The 22,420-nt window shown below is 43.2% G+C and overlaps 2 protein-coding genes across 2 annotated transcripts; one reads left to right on the top strand and one right to left on the bottom strand.

Annotated features, from left to right (window-relative positions):
• The first annotated feature begins 185 nt into the window (after nt 1–185).
• khnyn (KH and NYN domain containing) lies at nt 186–7,536 on the top strand. The gene is made up of 10 exons (XM_084692079.1): nt 186–607; nt 801–1,086; nt 1,386–1,520; nt 1,905–2,795; nt 2,948–3,891; nt 4,520–4,650; nt 5,009–5,105; nt 5,531–5,638; nt 5,883–5,984; nt 6,537–7,536. The coding sequence occupies exons 2-10, from the start codon at nt 823–825 to the stop codon at nt 6,853–6,855; spliced, it is 2,991 nt and encodes a 996-aa protein (XP_084548205.1). The 5' UTR covers nt 186–607; nt 801–822; the 3' UTR covers nt 6,856–7,536.
• Nucleotides 7,537–19,039: 11,503 nt separating this feature from the next.
• On the bottom strand, nt 19,040–21,422 carry LOC146221824 (putative C-type lectin domain family 20 member A). The gene is made up of 4 exons (XM_084692080.1): nt 21,011–21,422; nt 19,513–19,812; nt 19,226–19,323; nt 19,040–19,144 (listed from the first exon to the last, which is right to left on the bottom strand). The coding sequence occupies exons 1-4, from the start codon at nt 21,420–21,422 to the stop codon at nt 19,040–19,042; spliced, it is 915 nt and encodes a 304-aa protein (XP_084548206.1).
• Nucleotides 21,423–22,420: the final 998 nt, after the last annotated feature.

The following is a 22,420-nucleotide window of genomic DNA, read 5'->3' on the forward strand; positions in this document are numbered from 1 at the left end:
TAAATATCTCTATTAAACGTATCTCAGTCTATTGTTTGTCTTTTTTCTCGCTGGTTTAAAACAGCGACGTTTGTGTGTTGTAGCTATGGACATTTTCAGCATGCGAAAGAAGTCTACAAAATAATATTTACAGCTGCAGCGTGCTGCGCGTGGAAACGAAAGTTTTTCTCGTGACGTCAGTGGAATTACCCTTATCACTACGTGTACGCCGCGTGTTTTGTATTAGTGATCGTTTATTATTGTGGCTTGATAGCCTACATTCTAGACTATCAATATTTCGAAGAAGGGAGACGCTTGAGACGCGCCCAATGTCAACTGTAACCGAGGCGTCTCTTTCAGACAAAGTCGACGTACATTTGTATTTCTAGATACTCCCGGTGACGCTTCTGTTTACAGTTTCGTTTTCGTTAAATTGGTAGCACGTAGCTCTAGTTTAATCTTGAGCATCCTAAGAATATTTGTCGCATTTTCTTGATGACTGCACTAACATAGCCTATGTAGTATGTGTGAACTTTGGACTAACATTTCATTGCGGAAGACTGAGTACGCCTATTCACACTGAGAATCGAAACTTGCCGAAGACGTGAACATATAGAAGGGGAATGAGGTTAGTCTTTTTGTTAATTGGACAATATCGCTATTATATTCTATTTCGATGAACTGTATTATGAAACATGTTGTAATGTGGTCTGTCTCTTTCTCTTTCTCCGTATCTCTCTCCCTCTTTCTCGCTATCCCTTGGTCTCTCTCTCTCTCTCTCTCTCTCTCTCTCTCTCTCTCTCTCTCTCTCTCTCTCTCAGTGACTTGTAGTTGATTCCTGTGATGGCCTGTACTGGCCTCCTTCCCTGCGTGGCCGGAGGAGGGATGGAAAAAGGATGGAGGGGCAAAGGTGGGGAGGAGCAGGTGGAGGATGAGTTTGCGTGTGCGGGGGCTCTGAGGGGTGCCCTCCTATCCCTCCACCCAAACGTGAGGAGGGTGTTTGGCGTTACAATGGAGATCGGGGCCGAGGAGGACCCTGGGATGCCCCACAGCGGGCAGATCTGGCTGAAGCTGAGAGGGACGAGAAGAGACGTGACTGCTGCCAAGGTAACATAGCTTGTGTGCCCGTGTTTGAAATGAGCATGTTGAGGCAGTTACTGGAAGACGTTGTCCACAGGCCTGCCGTGTGCGGGAAAATGATTCAGAAAGAACCAGATGTAGTAGGTGTACGTTTGAGGCATTTTATAAATAAACCAGATTAGGTTCTTATGAAACTCGCACTGCTCAGAGAACAGCCTGTTTTGTTGTCTCACACGAGAAGCCCTAGTCCCTTTCTCAGGGTCAAATAACGATAATATTATTGTTATTTATCTCAAGGATATCACGTTCTAAGTTATCTCTTGCAGCTGTTTGTGAGGGGTGTTGTGAATCAGGAGGAACAGCAGGAGGTTCCGTACCCTGGGGTTCTCCATTGTGTCTTCTGCGGCGCCCGAGGCCTGTTCCTAGACTCCCTGATGAAAAACACCTCAGCCCATTTAGTGGTAAGTCTTATAGTTCTGAACTGAACTGTTCTGAACTGTTCAGTCGGAGACATACAGCGATTGGATGGAAAGATGGGGTTGGCGGAAGGAAAGAATAACTGACATTAGAAGAGTGGAGAGAGCATTATGATTTAGGGTGTTTTTAATGTTTAGGTCATGTTGGTTTAGGGTGTTTTTAATGTTTTGGTCATGTTGGTTTAGGGTGTTTTTAATGTTTTGGTCATGTTGGTTTAGGGTGTTTTTAATGTTTAGGTCATGTTGGTTTAGGGTGTTTTTAATGTTTAGGTCATGTTGGTTTAGGGTGTTTTTAATGTTTAGGTCATGTTGGTTTAAAGTGTTTTGGTAATGTTTATAGCCGTGTCCGTTCCCTCCCTCCCGACGCAGGTGGGGTCCCCAGGGTTCCTTCTGATATCTGGGCTTACGGAACCAGTGGTGAAGGCCTACTCTCTAATCACAGACCTGGTTGAGCGCTACAAGGCTACCCAGGGACGGCGCACCGACAGTGGGGAAAGGGGCTCAGGCGAGTCCCTGGATTCACGTCGGGCCTTCAAGTCCTTGGTGGAGATATGGGAGGACAGACACATTCTGGACCTGCTGGTGCTGCCCGGGGCTGTGAAGGAGAACCTTCTGGACCTTGTCAGGGAGTCCGGGCTGGGTTCGGACCCAGTCGTGGTGGTGTCGGAGGAGAACTCGGTCCTCAGAGACGCTGAGCACCCAAAGGGGCTCTGTGAAAGCCAGGACGGTTTTAGATTACTGAAAACAGACCTGGAGCAAAGACCTGGACCCCTCGTAGGAGATCCCCTAACGCAGGGACTTCCCCTGGTCCAACTTTCCGAACGTCCTGAGCGCGACATTGAGCCGTTTTCACGACCGTCGCCCTTTTCATCCAGCACAAGTGGCAGTGTGGGGGAGACGGGGAGCGACGGCCCTCCCCTCGATGGCTTCTTTCGCTCTTTCATGTTGAGAGATGACCCTCGCGGCAAGGCGGAGGGACGACGGACACGCTCCCCGCAGGAGGTGGGGGAGCAGGGGTCAGACGAGGAGGAGGAGGAGGGGGGAGAGCGGCTGTTGTCGGCGGGGAGCAGGAAAGAGTTTGGCCTCCTGCTCAAGTTTTTCACCACCATGGGCTACGCGGAGCGGGTGGTGAGGAGGGTGGTGTCCAGGACGGCGCCCAGGGAGGCCTCGGAGATCCTGGACCTGGTCCAGCAGGAGCAGGACCGCAGCGACCGCCAGGCGAGGGAGCGGAACCGGCCGAGCGAGACGGAGCACCGGGGGGTCGACGGCGGGGGAGGGGGGGGGCGGCGGGGGAGGGGCGGCGGGGAGGAGGAGGAGGTGGGCTTCCCGGCGAAAGCGGACGAGGCGGAGCGGGGGCGGGGGGAGAGAAGGCTGGGAGAGTGCCCGACTTGGGGGACGTGGCGCCCCTGGAGGGGCTTCAGGGCCGGGGGGAGGGGGTCGAGGGCGAGGACTTTGTCCTCGGGGTGCTGACGAAGGCCGCCGTGAGCTGCGGCTACGCGGAGGAGAAGGTGGTGGAGGTCTACGGCTCCCTGCCCCAACTCTCCACCCACCAGCTCCTCCTGCAGCTGCAGCGAGACGAGGGCGGAGCCAGGGAGACGGAAGCGTGTGGGGTGGCGGGGAGAGGGAGGGAGGGACCGAGGGAGGTGGACGAGTCTGGCCTTGAGGTGCCAGGAGCGGGGGATTCTCGGAAAGGGGGAGTTAGAGAGGTGGAGAAAAACAGCGGGGAGGAGGAGATGGCAGAGCTGTTTGCTTCCACTGGTGTGGAAAAGGGAGGGGCGAGGAGGAATGTGAACAGACAAGCACTCGTGGAGGGAGGAGGAGGAGGAGGAGACCTAACCACAGCTGTGTCACTCATCCGACCGGATCAAGCCCAGTTGAATGTCTCAAACCGTCTCGGCCTGTCTCCACCCCCGCCAAACCGCTCTCCTCTGACGACACTCCCCGCACACCCTAACCAGGCGCACCCTCCCTTCAACGCCAGCCCCAAGAGGGTCAGAGGCCCCCCCCAAAGCACCTACCCCCCCACCCTGCACTTCCCCCCAGCCAGCCCCCCCAAGCATGGTCCCCGACCCACCTACCCCCCGACGCAAACTCCCCAGCCCCCCTTCCTCCTTCCTCCACCCACTGGCCCACTTCCCTCCGTCCAAACCCCCTATTTCTCCACCATCAGCAACCCCCCTGCCCCCACTGGGAGGGACCGACGGGGTCTCCCGGCCGTGCCGTCAGGGGCTGTAGTGACGGGAGAGCAGCGCTTCCTGGAGGGGCTGCAGACGACCTTTGACCTCCAGTTGACTGGTGACCCCGGTGACCCGGGCCTGAGGACGATCATCATCGACGGGAGCAACGTGGCCATGAGGTGAGAACATGTGGAGGAAAAGAGAGAGAGAGAGAGAGAGAGAGAGAGAGAGAGACAGAGAGAGAGAGAGGATGCAGATATAGAACAGGCGATATTGTGTCACAATACATACACACTGTTATTGTTATGTTATTAGCAACAACTAATACGCGAATGTCCTCGATACGATAACCTCTTGTGGCAACCAAAGGGGCGCATTTCGGACCGCACAGCACAGCACGGGTTGTGATCTGCCCAAACCAGGCGTTTATTTTCGGAACCGACCAACAAAAATACAAAAAGAAATGAGGTTCTTCCTCGGTCGAGGGCATGGTCAGGACTGATCTCCTGGCCTGTCTGGATTCCCCACGCCTCACTGCAACGACACACAGAAACGTTATGGTCACGGTTAACAAACGTGTGTTGGGTTCCAGCTGCTACCCACTTCTAGCCTTTTACAGTGGGGCCATCCTCGTTCCTGCTCATGACCTGCAGCTGTGTGGCTCGTTGTCTCTGGTGGGGGCGGATCCCGGAGATATCTTCCCCCGGTCGCCTGACCCCGGGCTTACTGCGCCTTTGGGTTGCCACACTCTGTTTCTAAGAGTTGTCTATGAATAAAAGGCCGACCTGTCCCTTTAACCCCTTGCAGTCATGGGCTGGGCCAGTTCTTCTCCTGCCGAGGCATAGCCCTGGCCGTGCAGCACTTCTGGAACCGAGGTCATCGCCGAATCACCACCTTCGTTCCACAGTGGAGAGCCAAGAGAGACTCCAGGGTCAAAGGTAACACTTCCTGTGCAGCTGGACAAGAAGCTGTGTCAAAGTATTTAGCAGAGATCCCACATGGGAACTCTTGGTCTTGAACGTCTTCTGGTTGGTTGCTTCATGTGTAACACAGGGCACATGTGTAACCTTTTTTTTTTTACAATAATTTGTGAAATGTTAAAAGCTACAACATCACATTTTTAAGTAGAATATATATTTCTTATATGTATATCATATATAACAGTAACATGGTGTTTGTGAGAGAATTTGTATGGGATTGCATGCTCTTCCGTGTGGAAACCCAGAGTGTGTGTTTGTGTTTCCTCCAGAACAGCACTATTTAACACCAGAGTGTGTGTTTGTGTGTTTCCTCCAGAACAGCACTATTTAACGGAGTTGCAGAGCCTCGGTCTTCTGGCCTATACTCCGTCCAGAGAGGTGCAGGGGAAGAGGATCAACTCTTACGACGACAGGTCAGAGCATGGGCGTATTTAGCCCTATTTTGGGCTGGAGCCCCCCACAAAAGTTTCATTCGCATTATTTGCTGGGTCACAGGAAAAATCAAAGTCTTATCTAGGGGCTTACCCCCCCCAAAAGTGGGAACCTAGATTCACCCCTGGGTCAGAGGTCGTTTCACTTTGTGTAATAACCTGCTTGCGCAGCACGTGGTACGGAAATGTCTGAAAGCTGCTTGGAAACACTTCAACTGTACGATTTCGGTGTAAGAGGTGAAGAGGATTTCTGCGTTGCTCTCTTCGTCTCCCTCGATCTTCGTCTCTGTTTCCCTTCATCCGAAAAATCATCCCTCTTTCTGCGCTCCTCTCTCGCTCGCTCGCTCTACTCATCCCCTCTCTCCTTAGTTCTTATGTTCCTGGTTCCTCTCTGCATCGCCCCCCAGGTTCATGCTGCAGCTGGCCCACAAGACAGCAGGGGTGATCGTGACCAACGACAACCTCCGAGACCTCCTGGATGAGTCGCTGGAATGGATAGATATCATCAAGAAAAGGTAGAGGAAGAGAGACAGGGGATTTAAGGACGGAGTCAAAATGAATAGAATAATGTGGTTGTTCTGTGCAGTCGATTCCTCACATCTCATTTCTGTTGTGGTTTATTGCTTTTTGTGTAAGTCAGCTGTGTTTACAATTGGGGTTAGTCGGTGTACTTCGACATCGACGTTGACTCCATAGGTTTTATGTTGACTCTCGACTTCCTGTTTCCATGCCCCGCCTCTTGACTTGGTTCCCACCCAGACTGCTTCAGTACACGTTCGTGGGGGATCACTTCATGGTGCCGGATGATCCGCTCGGCCGGGGAGGGCCACACCTGGATCATTTCCTGCGCTCCCAGCACAGGTATCACACTCTCTCACACACACACACACACACACACACTCATCTACCTTTGCGCATGGATGTGAACATTGTGAGCTCACTGAATCTCGCACTCCCTTGTTTTTCCTCTCTCTCTCTCTCTCTCTCTCTCTCTCTCTCTCTCTCTCTCTCTCTCTCTCTCTCTCTCTCTCTCTCTCTCTCTCTCTCTCTCTCTCTCTCTCTCTCTCTCTCTCTCTCTCTCTCTCTCTCTCTCTCTCTCTCTCTCTCTCTCTCTCTCTCTCTCTCTCTCTCTCTCTCTCTCTCTCTCTCTCTCTCTCTCTCTCTCTCTCTCTCTCTCTCTCTCTCTCTCTCTCTCTCTCTCTCTCTCTCTCTCTCTCTCTCTCTCTCTCTCTCTCTCTCTCTCTCACACACACACACACACACACACACACACACACACACACACACACACACACACACACACACACACACACACACACTCTCTCTCTCTCTCTCTCTCTCTCTCTATCTATCTATCTATCTTTCTCTCTCTCTCTCTCTCTCTCTCTCATCGTCCCCGCCTCCTTCCTCCAGCCACCCTCGGCCTCACACAGAGGGCCTGCAGTTCCGTGATCGGACAGCAGGGGTCCCCACCGGCCCAGAGTTCAGCTCTGGCCCAGGGCAGGGGAAGAAAGGAGGCAAGGACAGGGCAGAGCCCTGTGGGCAGGGCAGGGGCCAGGGTCCCTGGGCAGAGAGGAGTCCCGCAGACACAGCCAGGCTGAGGGAGGGCCTGTCTCAGGTGTTCCCGGATCAAGACAGCATGGTGACCCTGGTCCTCCAGAGCAATCCCACAGTGACTGACATCAACTCGCTGTCTCACCTCATACTGGAGCAGCAGGGGGAGCCAGAGTAAAGGCAGGCGAGAGGACGTCGGGAAGGGGGCGTCATCTGAGAGCAGGAGGGGGGAGAAGGGTGGATGCGTTTGTAGAGGGTTCATTGGGGACCTTTGGGAAGCACGTTTACCACAGAATACCGGTGGATTCTCCTCATGAAATTATGATTTAAAAAAAAGAACTTTGGAAATAATTCACTCTGTTCTTATAACTAGAGTGCTGGATCATACGTGTGGTATTAATAAAATGGCAGATTATTGTTTATGACCAGTTTTGTGTTGTTTCAAATCAAATCCTTTTTAATGCTGTTTTTTTTTTTTTTTTTTTACTGTAACTTTGACAAGTTATAACAACAAAAGTTATGAAATGTTTCAGGACATAAATAGAGATTGGGTATGTTGAGATTTTTCTCTTTACATGATGTCATTTAGCAGACGCTCTTATACAGGGCGGCTTACAGAAAGTACAGGGACATTCCCCCCGAGGCAACAAGTGCCTTGCCCAAGGACACAACGTCAGTTGTGAAAAGACTCCCTTTGTGAAAGATGGGAGAAAATATTGATTTTATTACCATTTGAGTAACAGTTGTGCTGATTCTCTACTGAAAGAAACTTTCAGATAACCTGTGTCATTGTACAAAGATACTATGAAATTATTTTATTTTACAAATAGTTTATTAATAAATCGGAGATTTCACAATATCCTGATTGCTCAGTTGTTATCTGCTTACAGCCACACAGAACAATTTTATGTTATGTACAAATGGATAGAATACGCACATACAGTAGAGTATATCCATATACATCTCTGGAAAACATAAGACTACTGCTCCTTTTTCTATACCTTTAAAAAAAGTTGAGATGGACAATTTTAAGAGAGGAACAGAAGGGTAAAATTCAAGAAGCAAATTTTACTTTTCTGTTCCTCACTCAAAATTGTACTTCCTAAAAAATCTATGTGGTGTCCACTCTGCTCTGCTCCGACTAAGTTAGTCTAGATTAGGGAAATGAAGCATGTGTATTACCAAGAGGAAGAGAAAGAAAGTGAGACAGACAGATAGAAAGAGAGAGAGAAAGAGGGAGAGAGTAACACACACAAAAGAGAAATGATTTCTTCAGAGTGAATCAGAGTCAGAATGAGAGAGAAACACAGATTCAGGCAGTGTCAGTTGAACTGCCATCTCAATGGAGGCGGTGTAAAGATACGTTATTCTGTGAGAAAAAGAAAATAAATATCAACATAAAACACAGGCAAAAAAATAAAAATAATCATAAAATGGCACAACGCTAGAAAAACGAACAAATAGGCCAAGAATAAAATTAGACAATACAGCAGAAAGATCAAGGATCATTAGTAAAAAGATGTAATAATAATTTTGTGTTCAGGTTCAAGGAACAGCCTATAGTCTGCCTTTCCTTGACTCTCTCTTTCTATCTCTGTCTCTTTTTCTCTCTCTGTCTGTCTTCCGTATAGTTTGCATCTAATGTTCTGTTTTCTTAGTCCCCTCTCGTTTGCAAATCTTGAGATGGGAATGAGTTAAGGATTTCTTGCAAATACTGCTCGGCCATTAAACTAGTTTGTATACAACAAACTTTATGTAAAACAGTGCAACTCATCTCAGTGTGTTTCTTTTGAGCCTACACTCTAGTATGGTGTCCATGACACACCCACAAACACAATATGAAGATATAATGTTGTGGAAAAAAACATCACACTGTTATAATTATGAAGATGGATAATGATTATGGATTATATGATTGAAAACAAACCTCTTAATCACAAGGGATCACAATGACTCTTTCTTAGAGACATGTTGCTCTTGTTGGTTAGTGGTAACTGATTTAAACTGTTGTACTCGCTACAAAATATTGTATTTTATCTTATTTTTTTACTGTTGCTTGCTTTTCTACAGGTACACTTGCACTTATAGCGATTCATGTTGTTTAATTGTAACTTGCTTAGCTACATGCTCTTATGGTTCTTCCATTTGGCACTTATTTTTGGTTGTTCACAATATGTGCTTCATGTTTTGGCTACCCGCAATGTTTTGTGGCTATCTTGTTGTTATTATCAGTGACCTATGCACTTTGTAAAGCTCTCTCTTGGAAGCCGCTTTGGATAAAAGTGTCTGCTAAATGAATAAATGTTAAATGAATAAATGTGATCAACTTTTTTTACTTTGATATGCTATATTACTGAAAACCAGATGCGAAGCTGTTGACTGATTAGTATTGCCACTAATATGTAGAAAATATGAAGCCCAAAGTGTAAATCTGGATAATTAGGGGCTGAGTGCGAGAGAAGACTATAGTGTATATGCTTCTTCAATAGAAAACTACAAGGCCCAGCTACTATGAGGCATATTTACGACCCCATGCCCAGAAACCTAGTGAAGCTGGCCTACAAGGCTAAAAATGGGAGTGTTTTCTATGCAAAAAAGCACCTGTAATCTGAGTCCCCTATGATGAGGGACCAGCTGGGTAAGAATGCATAATGCATCTATGACAAACAATATTGTTCAATAATAAGGTTTTGATATATAAGAGGAATGTTCAGAGAAATATTTCCGTCTGATCCTGGACAGGCTGAGGGTCGCCATGACAACCTCAGTCACTCTGGATTCTAATAAAAACTTTGCATTAAACTTTGCAGAGTTCCAGTGCTGTTCGTAAAATTTGGATATTGGTTGAAAACAGAATATTTTTTACGTCAGTGTGTGCCTTTAGGGCACATAAAGGCCTTTTTTTGCCTTTAAACAACATGAACAAAATTCACAGAGTGAACGCACACTGTATATTTATTACAGCTTAAGTTACAAGGTTGTGATGACGTTGATTACAAGAGGTTTTATTAGTCAGAAGGCACACAGAAAATGTTAAATATCTTGAGGAGTCGTCAAAGATCCTGGACATGAATAATTTCTGTAACATTGTGACAAGAAATCTCAAATACATGTATTAATTTGGTCAAAGCATTCGTTACGAATAACATTTTGAGAAAGTAAAAAAAGAGTACAAAAGAATTATGCTCTGAATGTATTTAGCAGTCAAAAATAATCTCTACTAGTTGAAAGGGAAAATAATATTAAAATATAGTATCTGATTCAACGGGGAAAATTATATTTTCTATCACAAAACAGGTAAGATATGTGCATATCTTCAAAATGTAGGTTTCTTTTAGTCAGATCTGGTTTCCTCTTCTATTCCTCGTCTTCCTCCTTGTGGAAGACCTTTCCATCTGGCTGCTTTTTCTTCCACCTCAGCTGGAAGTCTTCAGTCAGCCCCTTCTCTCTCAGCTTCACCTGGACCTGAGGAGGAGAGAAAGTCTGTACTAAGAATATGTACTCTCCTCTTTAAAGTGAAGATCAACATGAATCAACAAGTCTCACCTGTTGTAAGATGGCCTCCATCACAGCAGGATCCTCTAGGTCCACACCGGAGTTCTCTCTGGTCAGACTCATTCTCACCACCTGCTGCTGCACTGGGACTTGAGACACACAGACAACTGAACAACTTACAATGTCAGTCAAATGTCATCCTGTTACAGAACAAGCTTCTTTACATCGTTAGTTTGTGTCATTTCTATGGCCAAAGTGTAACATTTGTACGTGCAGAAAGTGTAACACTAGTGATCATAATGTAATCAGTCACTTTTAAACACAAAAGACTCACCACTGTAGCAGATGAACGGAAGGGTATCATAATTACATGGCCAGTCATTGCACACCATTTCACTATATAGCACTAATGCCACACATTCATCAAGCAATCCATTCTCATTGGGTTGACTCCCACTCCAGCATGTGAAGGAGGAGTTGCTTCTGTCTGACCACTTCCAGGGATCTTTGAACAGGCCGATCCAGACATTCGTGTTTCCAGGTAACATCTCCTGTATCTGCTGGTTCTCAGTCTGGCTCCTCACACTGGCCAGGTCTGTGTGGTGCTGCCTGCAGTAACTCTGAGCCTTCGTCCAGGTCATTGCTTCATTGACGTATACAAAAGTGTCTCCTGCAAATCATTTTTCTTGTCAGTGCTCAAGGCTACACTTGAATGTGTTTAATTTAAAAAGGTATTTTAAGTTTGAATTTGTGAACACATATTTTCACGTATTTTTCTTTTTCTATGGTGAAAAATCAACAAAAAAAAAACGTATTATGTGGTATTGTATTGGATATATTTATGAACATCCTAACACATTTGCAATACTTAATGCGACAATAACCTAAACTAGAGGTTAGAGACATGAAGAAGTGCTCACGATGGTGTCAGAACAAATAAAAATGTAAATGCTTTTAATGAGAATATATTCATTAGGAAGACTGTGCTGTGTACAATATGAATCTGTCTAAAACTGACACATTTTAATATCGAGATGTAAAACCTTTTACTGAATGTTTTATTTTTTTTTGTTCTAAAAGTATTGTTTAAACCCCTGGACGCTCACCTTGGCAGACAAACTTCAATGTTGTGGAACACAGTTGGTCTTCCCATGAGCCTGTGAGGCCATCCAACGAAGCACAGAGAGGTGGTTCTCCAGTTATGCTGGGTATTTCATCTTTCCAGTTCCTGAACTCTGCCTGTCCCTGTCTGTCATCCGGACTGTCTGCCAGGGACCAGCTCCAGGCTCCAGTGGAATACAGACCTGTCCAAACTGCAGTAACCATCTCATTGGAGGCAAACAAGTTTGCCATGTTTTCAAAGTCCTCCATGTTGTCTATGGTGGCCAGGTCAGTGTATTTCTCTCTGCAGTAGCTCTGGGCTTCCGTCCAGTACTTTGGGATGTTAACAAGGTGGTACTGATGAGGAAGGCATGAGGAGAGGGCACACAGTCCTGTGGTCAATACACAGTCGTGTGGTCAATACACAGTAGGTTTTTGTGTACCTGTTTTATGGCTTTTCATTAACATTTGTTCTTGCACATAACAAGATAGTCCAGCCCAATCCTAAAGCTTAGTTAAAAAAAATACATGAGAGGAGGACTACAAAAAAATAAACTACAAGAACCAAAATGCCACTGGCCTGAGAGAAGTGTCATCATCAAAGCCAGACCATTCATGATGGACCCAGATGAGCCTGGTCGTCACAGCAACAACATTAATACAAACATCATCATCATCATCATCATCATCACTCTCCTCACTGTCATTCCTTTCCATACAATCATCATCATCACATCCATCCTTTCCAATCTGCACATTCATTGTCAAAGTCATAGACATTTACTATCAAGTGTGTACTGTACAATACCAGGTCATTCTAGACAATTAAATTATTATGACATGGGCACCAACAGCTACATAGTAGCATGGACAAAACAAATTATATTGATACAAAACATTAACAGCAAAAATTGCAAAAATTGCGCAGATGGCATAAAAATACGTGGAAACGAACAAATGGACCAGGAATGAAACTAGACAGTGTAGCAGAAATGTCAAGGATCAGAAGTGCAGAATATGCACTATTTGATCTAATAGTTTTTTGGTGGTCAGAGTCACAGAACGGTCTGTATTTTAACAGTTCAACAATAACGTGGTAATTACCAACAAAAGCAGATGTAATCATGTCATGCAGTGGTGTACAAATGTAACTTACCTTTCAGAAGTTAGATTCAGTTTGTCTTTCCTTCTCTTGCTCTTCTCTCTATATGTCTCTCTGTCTCTTTAGCTCTCTGTCTTGTGAATGGTTTGGATAGGGCTAATGTTTCTGTTTTAGTCTTACTCCCCTCTTTCTCTCTCCTTTGCAAAGTGTTGAGATGGTTAAATGGGATTTTTGCAAATGCTGCTCGGCCATTAAACTAGTTTGTATTTAACAAACTTTATGTAAAACAGTGCAACTCATCTCAGTGTGTGTCTTTTGAGCCTACACTCAGTATGGTGTCCATGACACACCCACAAACACAATATGAAGATATAATGTGGAAAAAAACATCGCACTGTTGTAATTCTGAAGATGGATAATGATTATGGATTATATGATTGAAAATAAACCTCTTAATCACCTTTTTTTACTTTTATATGCTATATTACTGAAAACCAGATGCAAAGATGTTGACTCTTCTTTGGCTCTCGACGAAGACAGTCGCATTTTCTCCCTGTCCTGCCCTAACCTTCCCTGCTTGGCTTCTATCGTATCGTCTAGTCCTGTGTCTTGTGTCTTGTACTGAGAGACTCTCTCCGCACCGCTCTCCGAACTAAAAATCATGGATTTGATCAGCTGGTCTCTTAATGCAATTGACACCATATTGGGTTTGGGGGAACCTGACTGTCCTGACGGCACGTTCGCAGCTGTCTACTCGATGGATGCGTTGGGTCTACCTATTTGGATCCACGATTACAGGCTTTTGCTGATTGGATTAGGCGCTGCCCTGGCATATCGAAAAATAAAGGAAACGGCTACAGCTGTAAAAAAAATCCCCCTAAGGCTGGCCGACACGATTCTAACTAACTTTCACTTGTAGATTACGTCTCTGTCTTGGGTCATGACCAAGGATGTCTCCATGGCAATACTATCTGCGAACTGAGAATCTGACTGATTGTGGCCTATGCGAAGGCGCCAACCCAGGCACACTCATACACACCCCTTCCCCCATCCAACGCCTTCGCCTAGTATTGCCACTAATAAATTGAAGATATTAAGCCCAAAGTGCAAATCTGGATAATTAAGGGCTGAGTGCTAGAGAAGACTATAGTGTATATGCTTCTTCAATAGAAAACATCAAGGCCCAGCTACTATGAGGCATATTTACGACCCCATGCCCAGAAACCTAGTGAAGCTGGCCTACAAGGCTAAAAATGGGAGTGTTTTCTATGCAAAAAAGCACCTGTAATCTGAGTCCCCTATGATGAGGGACCAGCTGGGTAAGAATGCATAATGCATCTGTGACAAACGATATTGTTCAATAATAAGGTTTTGATATATAAGAGGAATGTCCGGAGAAATATTTCCGTCTGATCCCGGGATCACGTTTGTTTGGAATCTCTGTCGTCATGACAACCTCTGTCACTCTGGAATAAACACTTTGCATTAAACTTTGCTGAGTTCCAGTGCTGTTCTTAAATTTGGACATTGGTTGAAAACGTAGAAAATTCACAGAGTAAATGCACACTTTGTACATTTACTACACAAGTGACAAGGTTGTGATTACGTCGATTTTAAGAGGTTTTATTAGTCAGAAGGCACACAGAAAATGCTAAATATCTTGAGGAGTCGTCAAAGATCCTGGACATGAATCACTTCTGTAACATTGTGACAAAAATCTCAAAAACATGTATTAATTCGGTTAAAGCATTTCTTACGGATAACATTTTGAGAAAGTGACACGAAAGAATTTGCATGAATTATGTTCTGAATGTATTTAGCAGTCAAAAATAATCTCTACTAGTTGAAAGGGAAAATAATACTAAAATATAGTATCTGATTCAACAGGGAAAATTCAATTTTCTATCACAAGACAGGTATTGAATATGTGCATATCTTCAAAATGTAGGTTTCTTTTAGTCTGATCTGGTTGCCTCTTCCTTCTATTCCTCGTTTTTCTCCTTGTGGAAGACCTTTCCATCTGGCTGCTTTCTCCACCTCAGCTTGAAGTCTTCAGTCAGCCCCTTCTCTCTCAGCTTCATCTGGACCTGAGGAGGAGAGCGAGTCTGTTCTTAGAATTTGTACTCTCCTCTTTAACGTGAAGATCAACATGAATCAACAAGTCTCACCTGTTGTAAGATGGCCTCCATCACAGTATGATCCTCTAGCTCCACACCGGAGTTCTCTCTGGTCAGACTCATTCTCACAAAATGCTCTCTGGGGACTTGAGACACACTGACAACTGAACAACTCACCATGTCAGTCAAATGTCATCCTGTTACAGAACAAGCTTCTCTACGTCGTTAGTTTGTGTTATTTCTTTCACCAAAGTATAACATTTTTACGTGCAGAAAGTATAACATTTGTGATCGTAATGTGATCTGTCACTTTTAAACACAAAAGACTCACCACTGTAGCAGAAGAAGGGAAGTGTATAATCACATGGCCAGTCATTGCACTGCATGTTTGCATATATTAGCGATGCCACACATTCATCAAGCAATCCATTCTCATCAGGTTGATTGTCACCCCAGCACGTGAAGGAGGACTTGCTTCTATCTGACCACTTCCAGGGATTTTTTAACAAGCCAATCCAGACATTCGTGTTTCCAGGTAACATCTCCTGTATCTGGTCATTCTCAGTCTGGTTCCTCACACTGGCCAGGTCTGTGTAGTGCTGCCTGCAGTAAATCTTAGCCTCCGACCAGGTCATTGTTTCATTGACGTGTACAAAAGTGTCTCCTGTAAATTATTTTTGTTATCAGGGCTCAAGGCTTTACTTGAATGTGTTTAATTTAAAAGGCGTATTTTAAGTTTGAATTTGTGAACACATATTTTAATGTATTTCTCTTTTTCTATGATGAAAAATCAAAACAAAAAACAAACGTATTATGTGGTATTGTATTGGATATAATTATGAACATCCTAGCACATTTGCAATACCTAATGCGACAATAACCTAAACTAGCATTAGAGTCATGAAGATGTGCTCACGATGGTGTCAGAACAAATACAAATTTAAATACTTTTAATGAGAATATATTAATAGGAAGAATTTGCTGTGTACAATATGAATCTGTTTAAAACTGACACTAAAACATTTTATTATCGAGATGTAAAACCTTTTTACTGGATGTTTAAAAAAAAAAGTTCTTAAAGTAACGTTTGAACCCCTGGACGCTTACCTTGGCAGACGAACTTCAATGTTGTGGTACAAAGTTGGTCTTCCCATGAGCCTGTGATACTGTCCAACGAAGCACAGAGAGGTGGTTCTCCAGTTATGTTGGGTTTTCCATCTTTCCAGTTCCTGAACTTTGCCTGTCCCTGTACGTGACTGTCTACCAAGACCCATCTCCAGGTTCCAGTGGAATACAGACCTGTCCAAACTCCAGAACTGATATTATTGGCGGCCAAAATGTTTCCCAGGTTTTCAAAGTCCTCCATGTTGTCTATGGTGGCCAGGTCAGTGTATTTCTCTCTGCAGTATCTCTGGGCTTCAGTCCAGGTCTTTGGGATGTTAACAAGGTGGTACTGATGAGGAAGGCATGAGGGGAGGGTACACAGTCCTGTTGACGTGATACAAGAGCAAACGTTCATAATTTGTTGTGCCCCTGTCCCTGTTGCTATACAACACTTGCACCAAAATAAATGGACAGTCTAGCCCAAAGCTTAGTTCAGTTCATACTGCAGAGGGAAACTAAATTTGTCAATATACAGTCCTGTAGTCAACACTCAGTAGGATTTTCGTGTGATGGCATAACATTAACATTTGTTCTTACACATAAAAAGATAGTCCAGCCCAATCCTAAAGCTTAGTTAACATAATACATCAGAGGAGAACTACAAAAAATAAATAAACTACAAGAACCGAAATGCCACTGGCCTGAGAGAAGTGTCGTCATCAAGGCCAGACCATTCATGATGGACGATAACCCAGATGAGCCTGGTTGTCACAGCAACAACATCAATACATCATCACCATCATCATCCTCATCATCATCACTCTCCTCACTGTCATTCCTTTCCATGCAATCCTCACATCATCACATCTATCATTTTTCATGTTGTTAAATTTGATCGAATTCCATTCGGGGAGTGAATGTTCACTTTCGTTCCTCTTTTTCGGCCCAAAACTGCCCCAGTAATGACAAAGAATGACTCCCTTCCATCCCATGGGCTCATGTTAATCAAAATCAGTAAATCAGCTACTGTATCTGTTCATATATTAAGTCTTACTATCCATTCATATATATGTGTTCCCACGGTAACCTACTGCGTGTTCCTACGGTAACCTGCTGTGTTCTGATGGCAGTTACAGTTCTATGATGTTGTGTCCGCCTGCCTTCAAAAACGAACACCTACTGACTGTGCATCTTCTTAGTTTTTCTCTATTCACTGTAAACAGCATCCTCTGACCCGAATGCAGCAGAGAGACTTTGCTTGGACTGTTTTGGCTGAACTGGTCTTTTTAATTTTGAGGTGTTTGATCAACTCTGTTTCCAATCTGCACATTCATCGTCAAAGTCAAAGAGATGTATTATCAAGTGTGTACTGTACAATACTAGGTCATTCTAGACAATTAAATTATCATGACATGGGAGCAACAGCTATATAAAATTTAGTAGCATGGACAAAACAAATTATATTGATACAAAACATTAACAGCAAAAATAGCTAAATTGCTCAAATGGCATAAAAGTATGTTGAAACAAACAAATGGACCAGGAATGAAACTAGACCGTGTAGCAGAAATGTCAAGGATCAGAAGTACAGAATATGCACTATTTGATCTAATAGTTTTTTGGTGGTCAGAGTCACGGAACGGTCTGTGATTTAACAGTTCAACAATAACGTGGTAATTACCAACAAAAGCAGATCTGATATGTCATGCAGTGGTGTACAAATGTAACTTACCTTTCAGAAGTTAGATTTAGTTTGTCTTTTCTTCTCTTGCTCTTCTCTCTATCTGTCTCTCTCTGTCTCTTTAGCTCTCTGTCTTGTGAATGGTTTGGATAGGGCTAATGTTTCTGTCTTACTCCCCTCCTTCTCTCTCCTTTGCAAATCTTGATAGTTAAATTGGATTTCTTGCAAATGCAGGCCATTAAACTATTTTGTGTACAACAAACTTAATGTAAAACAGTGCAACTCATCTCAGTGTGTTTCTTTTGAGCCTACACTGTGGTATGGTGTCCATGACACACCCACAAACACAATATGAGAATATATGTGCCTTTAAACAACATGAACAGACTATAAACATGACTCCATAACGCAACACATCATCAGCATGCGTGGAAGTCAAATCTGTTCAGAGTGACCAACTCCATGTTGAGAGTCTCATCATGTGCAAGGACTGTATTTTCCAGACTATAAGTCACACTTTTTTTAATAGTTTGGCTGGAAATTCCAGATTAAATGTTTGTTCTTGGATCTTGTGAAAGAGCTTGTGAAATACATTTTGAAATAAATGCGATTTATAGTCCAGTGCGATTTATGTATGTTTTATTCTTCTTCATGACGCATTTTTTGACAAATGCGATTTATAATCTGGCGTGATTTATAGTCCGGAAAATACGGTAAACAGAAGAGTGCTCTGCCTGGGAGGAGCAGACAGCCAGGCTGAGAGAGAGACTGTCCTCCCTGGTCCTCCAGCCAGGCTGAGAGAGAGACTGTCCTCCCTGGTCCTTCAGCCAGGCTGAGAGAGACTGTCCACCCTGGTCCTCCAGGACAATCCTACAATGACAGACCATCAACTCGCTATCAGAAGTTCCTCAAACAGCCCAACCACCCTGGATACTCACTCTTCTCCCTGCTGCCATCAGACCAGAGTTTACGTTGCCGGATGAGGAGGTTGTCTGAGAGCAGCACAGAGAGGATGAGGAGTTTCTTCCTTCAGGCCATCTGTCTGCCCAATCTTAAGCGTTGAAATACTGCTGTGTGCTATTTTACTCTATTTTATTTATTGTAATTTATCTATTTCTATTTTTATGTCTCCTTTAGTATCTTTTATGTCTCTTTTAGTATCTTTTATGTCTCTTTTAGTATCCTTTTATTTATTTACGTAGTTGCAGGTACAACATCACTGCATATTGTACCATGTATAATCATGTATGTGACAAAAAATAATAAATCCTAAATCTTGAAATAAATCTTGATCTTGTCTCGACTCATACTGGAGCAGCAGGTGGAGCTAGAATGAACGCACTCCGTGTGTGAAATTATGGATGTGATGACGTTGATTTCAAGAGGTTTCATTAGTCTGAAGGCACACAGAACATTTCTTTGCAGAATATCAGGAGTACTCAACAAACATACGTGAATCATTTCTGTTAACATTGTGACAAGAAATCGTGAATACATTTATTACTGTAGTCTGTAAAAGCGTTTGTTACAAATGACATGTTGCATTAAATTACCGAAAGAACTAGCATGGATTTTATACCTTATATATTCTGCCTTCAAAAATCATCTCTACTAAAAAAGGAAAAAGAGCATTAAATTATGTAATCTGATTCAACAGGGAAAATCAGTTTTATTCATGTTTTCTGTCACAAACAGGTATTGAATATGTGCATATCTTCCAAATGTAGAGTTTCTTTTAGTCAGATCCGGTTTCTTCTTCCTGTTATTCCTCGCCTTCCTCCTTTTGGAAGACCTTTCCATCTGGCTGCTTTCTCCACCTCAGTTGGAAGTCTTCAGTCAGCCCCTTCTCTCTCAGCTTCACCTGGACCTGAGGAAGAGAGAAAGTCTGGACTAAGAATGTGTACTCTCCTCTTTAAAGTGAAGATCAACATGAATCAACAAGTCTCACCCGTTGTAAGATGGCCTCCATCACAGCAGGATCCTCTAGGTCCACACCAGAGTTCTCTCTGGTCAGACTCATTCTCACCACCTGCTGCTGCACTGGGACTTGAGACACACAGACAAATTATTTCTGACAACATATTGGAACATTTAACAGCACAACTTCACATTCAAATACTTAACCACAGTGTAAAAGAAGGACATAGGCCTACAAGAAAAAAACAGTTGGTGTCATATTTACTTAAAAGAAAAAAGGTAACTCACTATTGCAGAAAAAAGGGAATGTCCAATTACAGGGCCAGTCTGCCCATATGCCACCGTTAGCAAACTCTGATGCTACGCAGAATTCATTCCCTAAGTTATTATTAGGTTCATTAATTCTCCAGTATCTGAAGGTGGATTTGCTACCATCTGACCACTTCCATGGGTCTCTGTACAGGCCGATCCAGGCATTGACATCTGCAGGTTTGATGTCCTCAATCTGCTGGTTCTCAGTCTGGCTCCTCACTCTGGCCAGGTCTGTGTGGTGCTGCCTGCAGTAACTCTGAGCTTCTGTCCAGGTCATTTGTTGATTGATGTAGACAAAAGTTACACCTGCAAAAACAATTATGGTTTTGAAGAGTATTTACAGATGACAAAAATGATGTTTATTTTCGGTTGTAGTATTTTGTCTTTTTTGTGCTCCCCAAATACAATATTAAGAGGAACCTTAGGGAGTCAGGGAATCATGAAGCTGAACAGTTAGGGAATCGGGCTGGAAATCAGAAGGTTGATGGATCGATTCCCAGCCGAGATGTGTGTCCTTGGGCAAGACACTTCACCCTACTTGCCTCGGAGGGTAATGTCCCTGTACTTACTGTAAGTCGATGGGCGATAAAAGCGTCTGCTAAATGACTAAATTGAACCTAACTCCATATTTATTTTATTTATTTATAAGGATCCTCATTACCTCTACCCTAAGACAGAGCTACTTTTATTGGGGTCCACATACTGTGGGGACTTACATACTAACAACAAACATTTGAAACATACATTACAATACCAATATCTAACATTTAAAACATATTACATTACAAGTATCAAAAGTTAAAATACATAAAATAATGATTATACAATTTTACATTACATATATAAAAAAATGTACCTAGTGGTTATGCAATTTTCCCTTTGTCATGACATAAAACGCTGACATATCCAATTCCATAGAAGCGTAAACTGCAAACCATGTAAGAGAGTACTACACATTTCTGTACAGTATATCACCATCTGGTGTCACAAGTACGCTGTACCCAAATGTTTCGTTATTTGCTTTTTGAACAGACATTTACGTGTCATGTTTAAAATTTTGGTTGGTAGTAGGTTACATGACTTCATGGCCCTGTATCCCACAGTTTGAATAAGAAAATTGGTATTAGCTCTGGGGAGTGAAAACCTACCTTCTTTTGCTCGTGTAGTGGCATAGCTATGTGAGGCAACTTTTTCATTTAGTTGCCTATACTGATCAGCTGGTGTTTTAGACTGCAAGAGGCGCCATGTTGACAAAATAAGTGCAGCTATCATCCTGTTTTCAACTTTTAGCCAGTGGAGACGGGCCTTATATGTAACCTTAAAATATTAATGACCTGAAATGTTAATCAATATTGCTTCTAGTTAGCAGTTTCTTCCTGCAATGGTGCCCAGTATAAATAGTATCATTTGTAGTCACACACCTCTGCAGATTCTGTGCACTTTGTCACATTGGACAGCCTCTGTTAAATCAATAAAAACACGTTAATAACACAGATGTGCTTACCTTGGTAACAGACGAAGGGTCTTCTAACTGAACAGGAAGAGTCATACCACTTGGAAAGACTTCCAATACAAGCACATAAATCTGAAGCTCCATTTGAGGGTTCATTAACCTCCCAGTTCCTAAACTCAGCCTGTTCCTCTCTATAGTACTGACAGTCTTCCAGAGACCACCTCCAGCCTTTGTGCAGACCTATCCAGACTGCCCTATAACTACTTGTTAGATGATTCATATTTGCTATATTGACTAGCTTGTTCATGTCCTCCATGTTGTCCATGGTGGCCAGGTCAGTGTATTTCTCTCTGCAGTATCTCTGGGCTTCAGTCCAGGTCTTTGGGATGTTAACAAGGCGGTACTGACGAAGAAGGCATGAGGAGAGGGCACACAGTCCTGTGGTCAATATAAAAGAACACATGTTGAGTTTGTTTGGTGCACCTGTTTCTAATTTCTAATATGTGTCTGTGAATTTGTAAATAAAAGAACAGTCAAGCCCAAAGCTTAGTTCAGTTCATTCTGCAGGGGAAAACTACATAAATTTGTCATTAAGAACTACAAGAACCAAAAGGCCACTGGCCTGATAGAAGTGTAGTCATCAGGAACAGCATCTTGATGGATGATGAATCAGCACTGCAAAACACTCTAAAACAGTTCAAAACCTTTAGAAGGGTTTTTACTCTTGTTTGCAGCAAGTCTAACAAAACCATTACACAACACTGTCATTCTGAAGGGACGTCAAGTTCCTGTTTTAGAAGGTTCAGTGGTAATGATACGATTCAGGTAAGAGGAACAATAGTAAGTCAGGGAACAAGCAAATATGTATTTCTATCATGATGATTATCAATGAAATCATTCGCAAGACGGTGTTTTATCAATGGACAAAGATAAAATACAGCAGAAGATCAAGGATCAGAAGTGTGTAGTTCATAATCAACTGTAACCATCAATGTTATAAGGACAAACAACCATTATGAAACAATTCTTACACCTTCCTCTTTAAAAATAGCTTAAAAAGTCTTGCCACAATTAAGCAAACCAGGCCTACATACCTATCGTTGGATGTTTCAGCAATTTTTCACTTGTTTATCGTTCAATTTTCACTGCCTCTTTGCTGTTACAGTATTACTGTAGTAAAGGAAAACACTTGTGTGTAGCAACATCCAGGACTTCTCTTGTATTTCTCTCTGGCTTAAGATGATTCCAGGTAATAAGCTACTTTATGTAAAAGAAGTATAATACAGTATTCAAAATACACTGGCTTTTGATAGTTTGCATTCAAGCACAAGCTCTAACACATGACATGATGGAATGCATCTATTTATGCCTGTACGATCACTTGCAGTGTGTGTAAAATATCTACACTAAGGTATCAACTTCAAACCTGTGAACCAAATACTAACACAGCTCTCTTCCCTT

Source organism: Hypomesus nipponensis, chromosome 25, assembly GCF_054491055.1.
Source record: "Hypomesus nipponensis isolate SF chromosome 25, ASM5449105v1, whole genome shotgun sequence".
NCBI classification, from domain to species: domain Eukaryota; kingdom Metazoa; phylum Chordata; class Actinopteri; order Osmeriformes; family Osmeridae; genus Hypomesus; species Hypomesus nipponensis.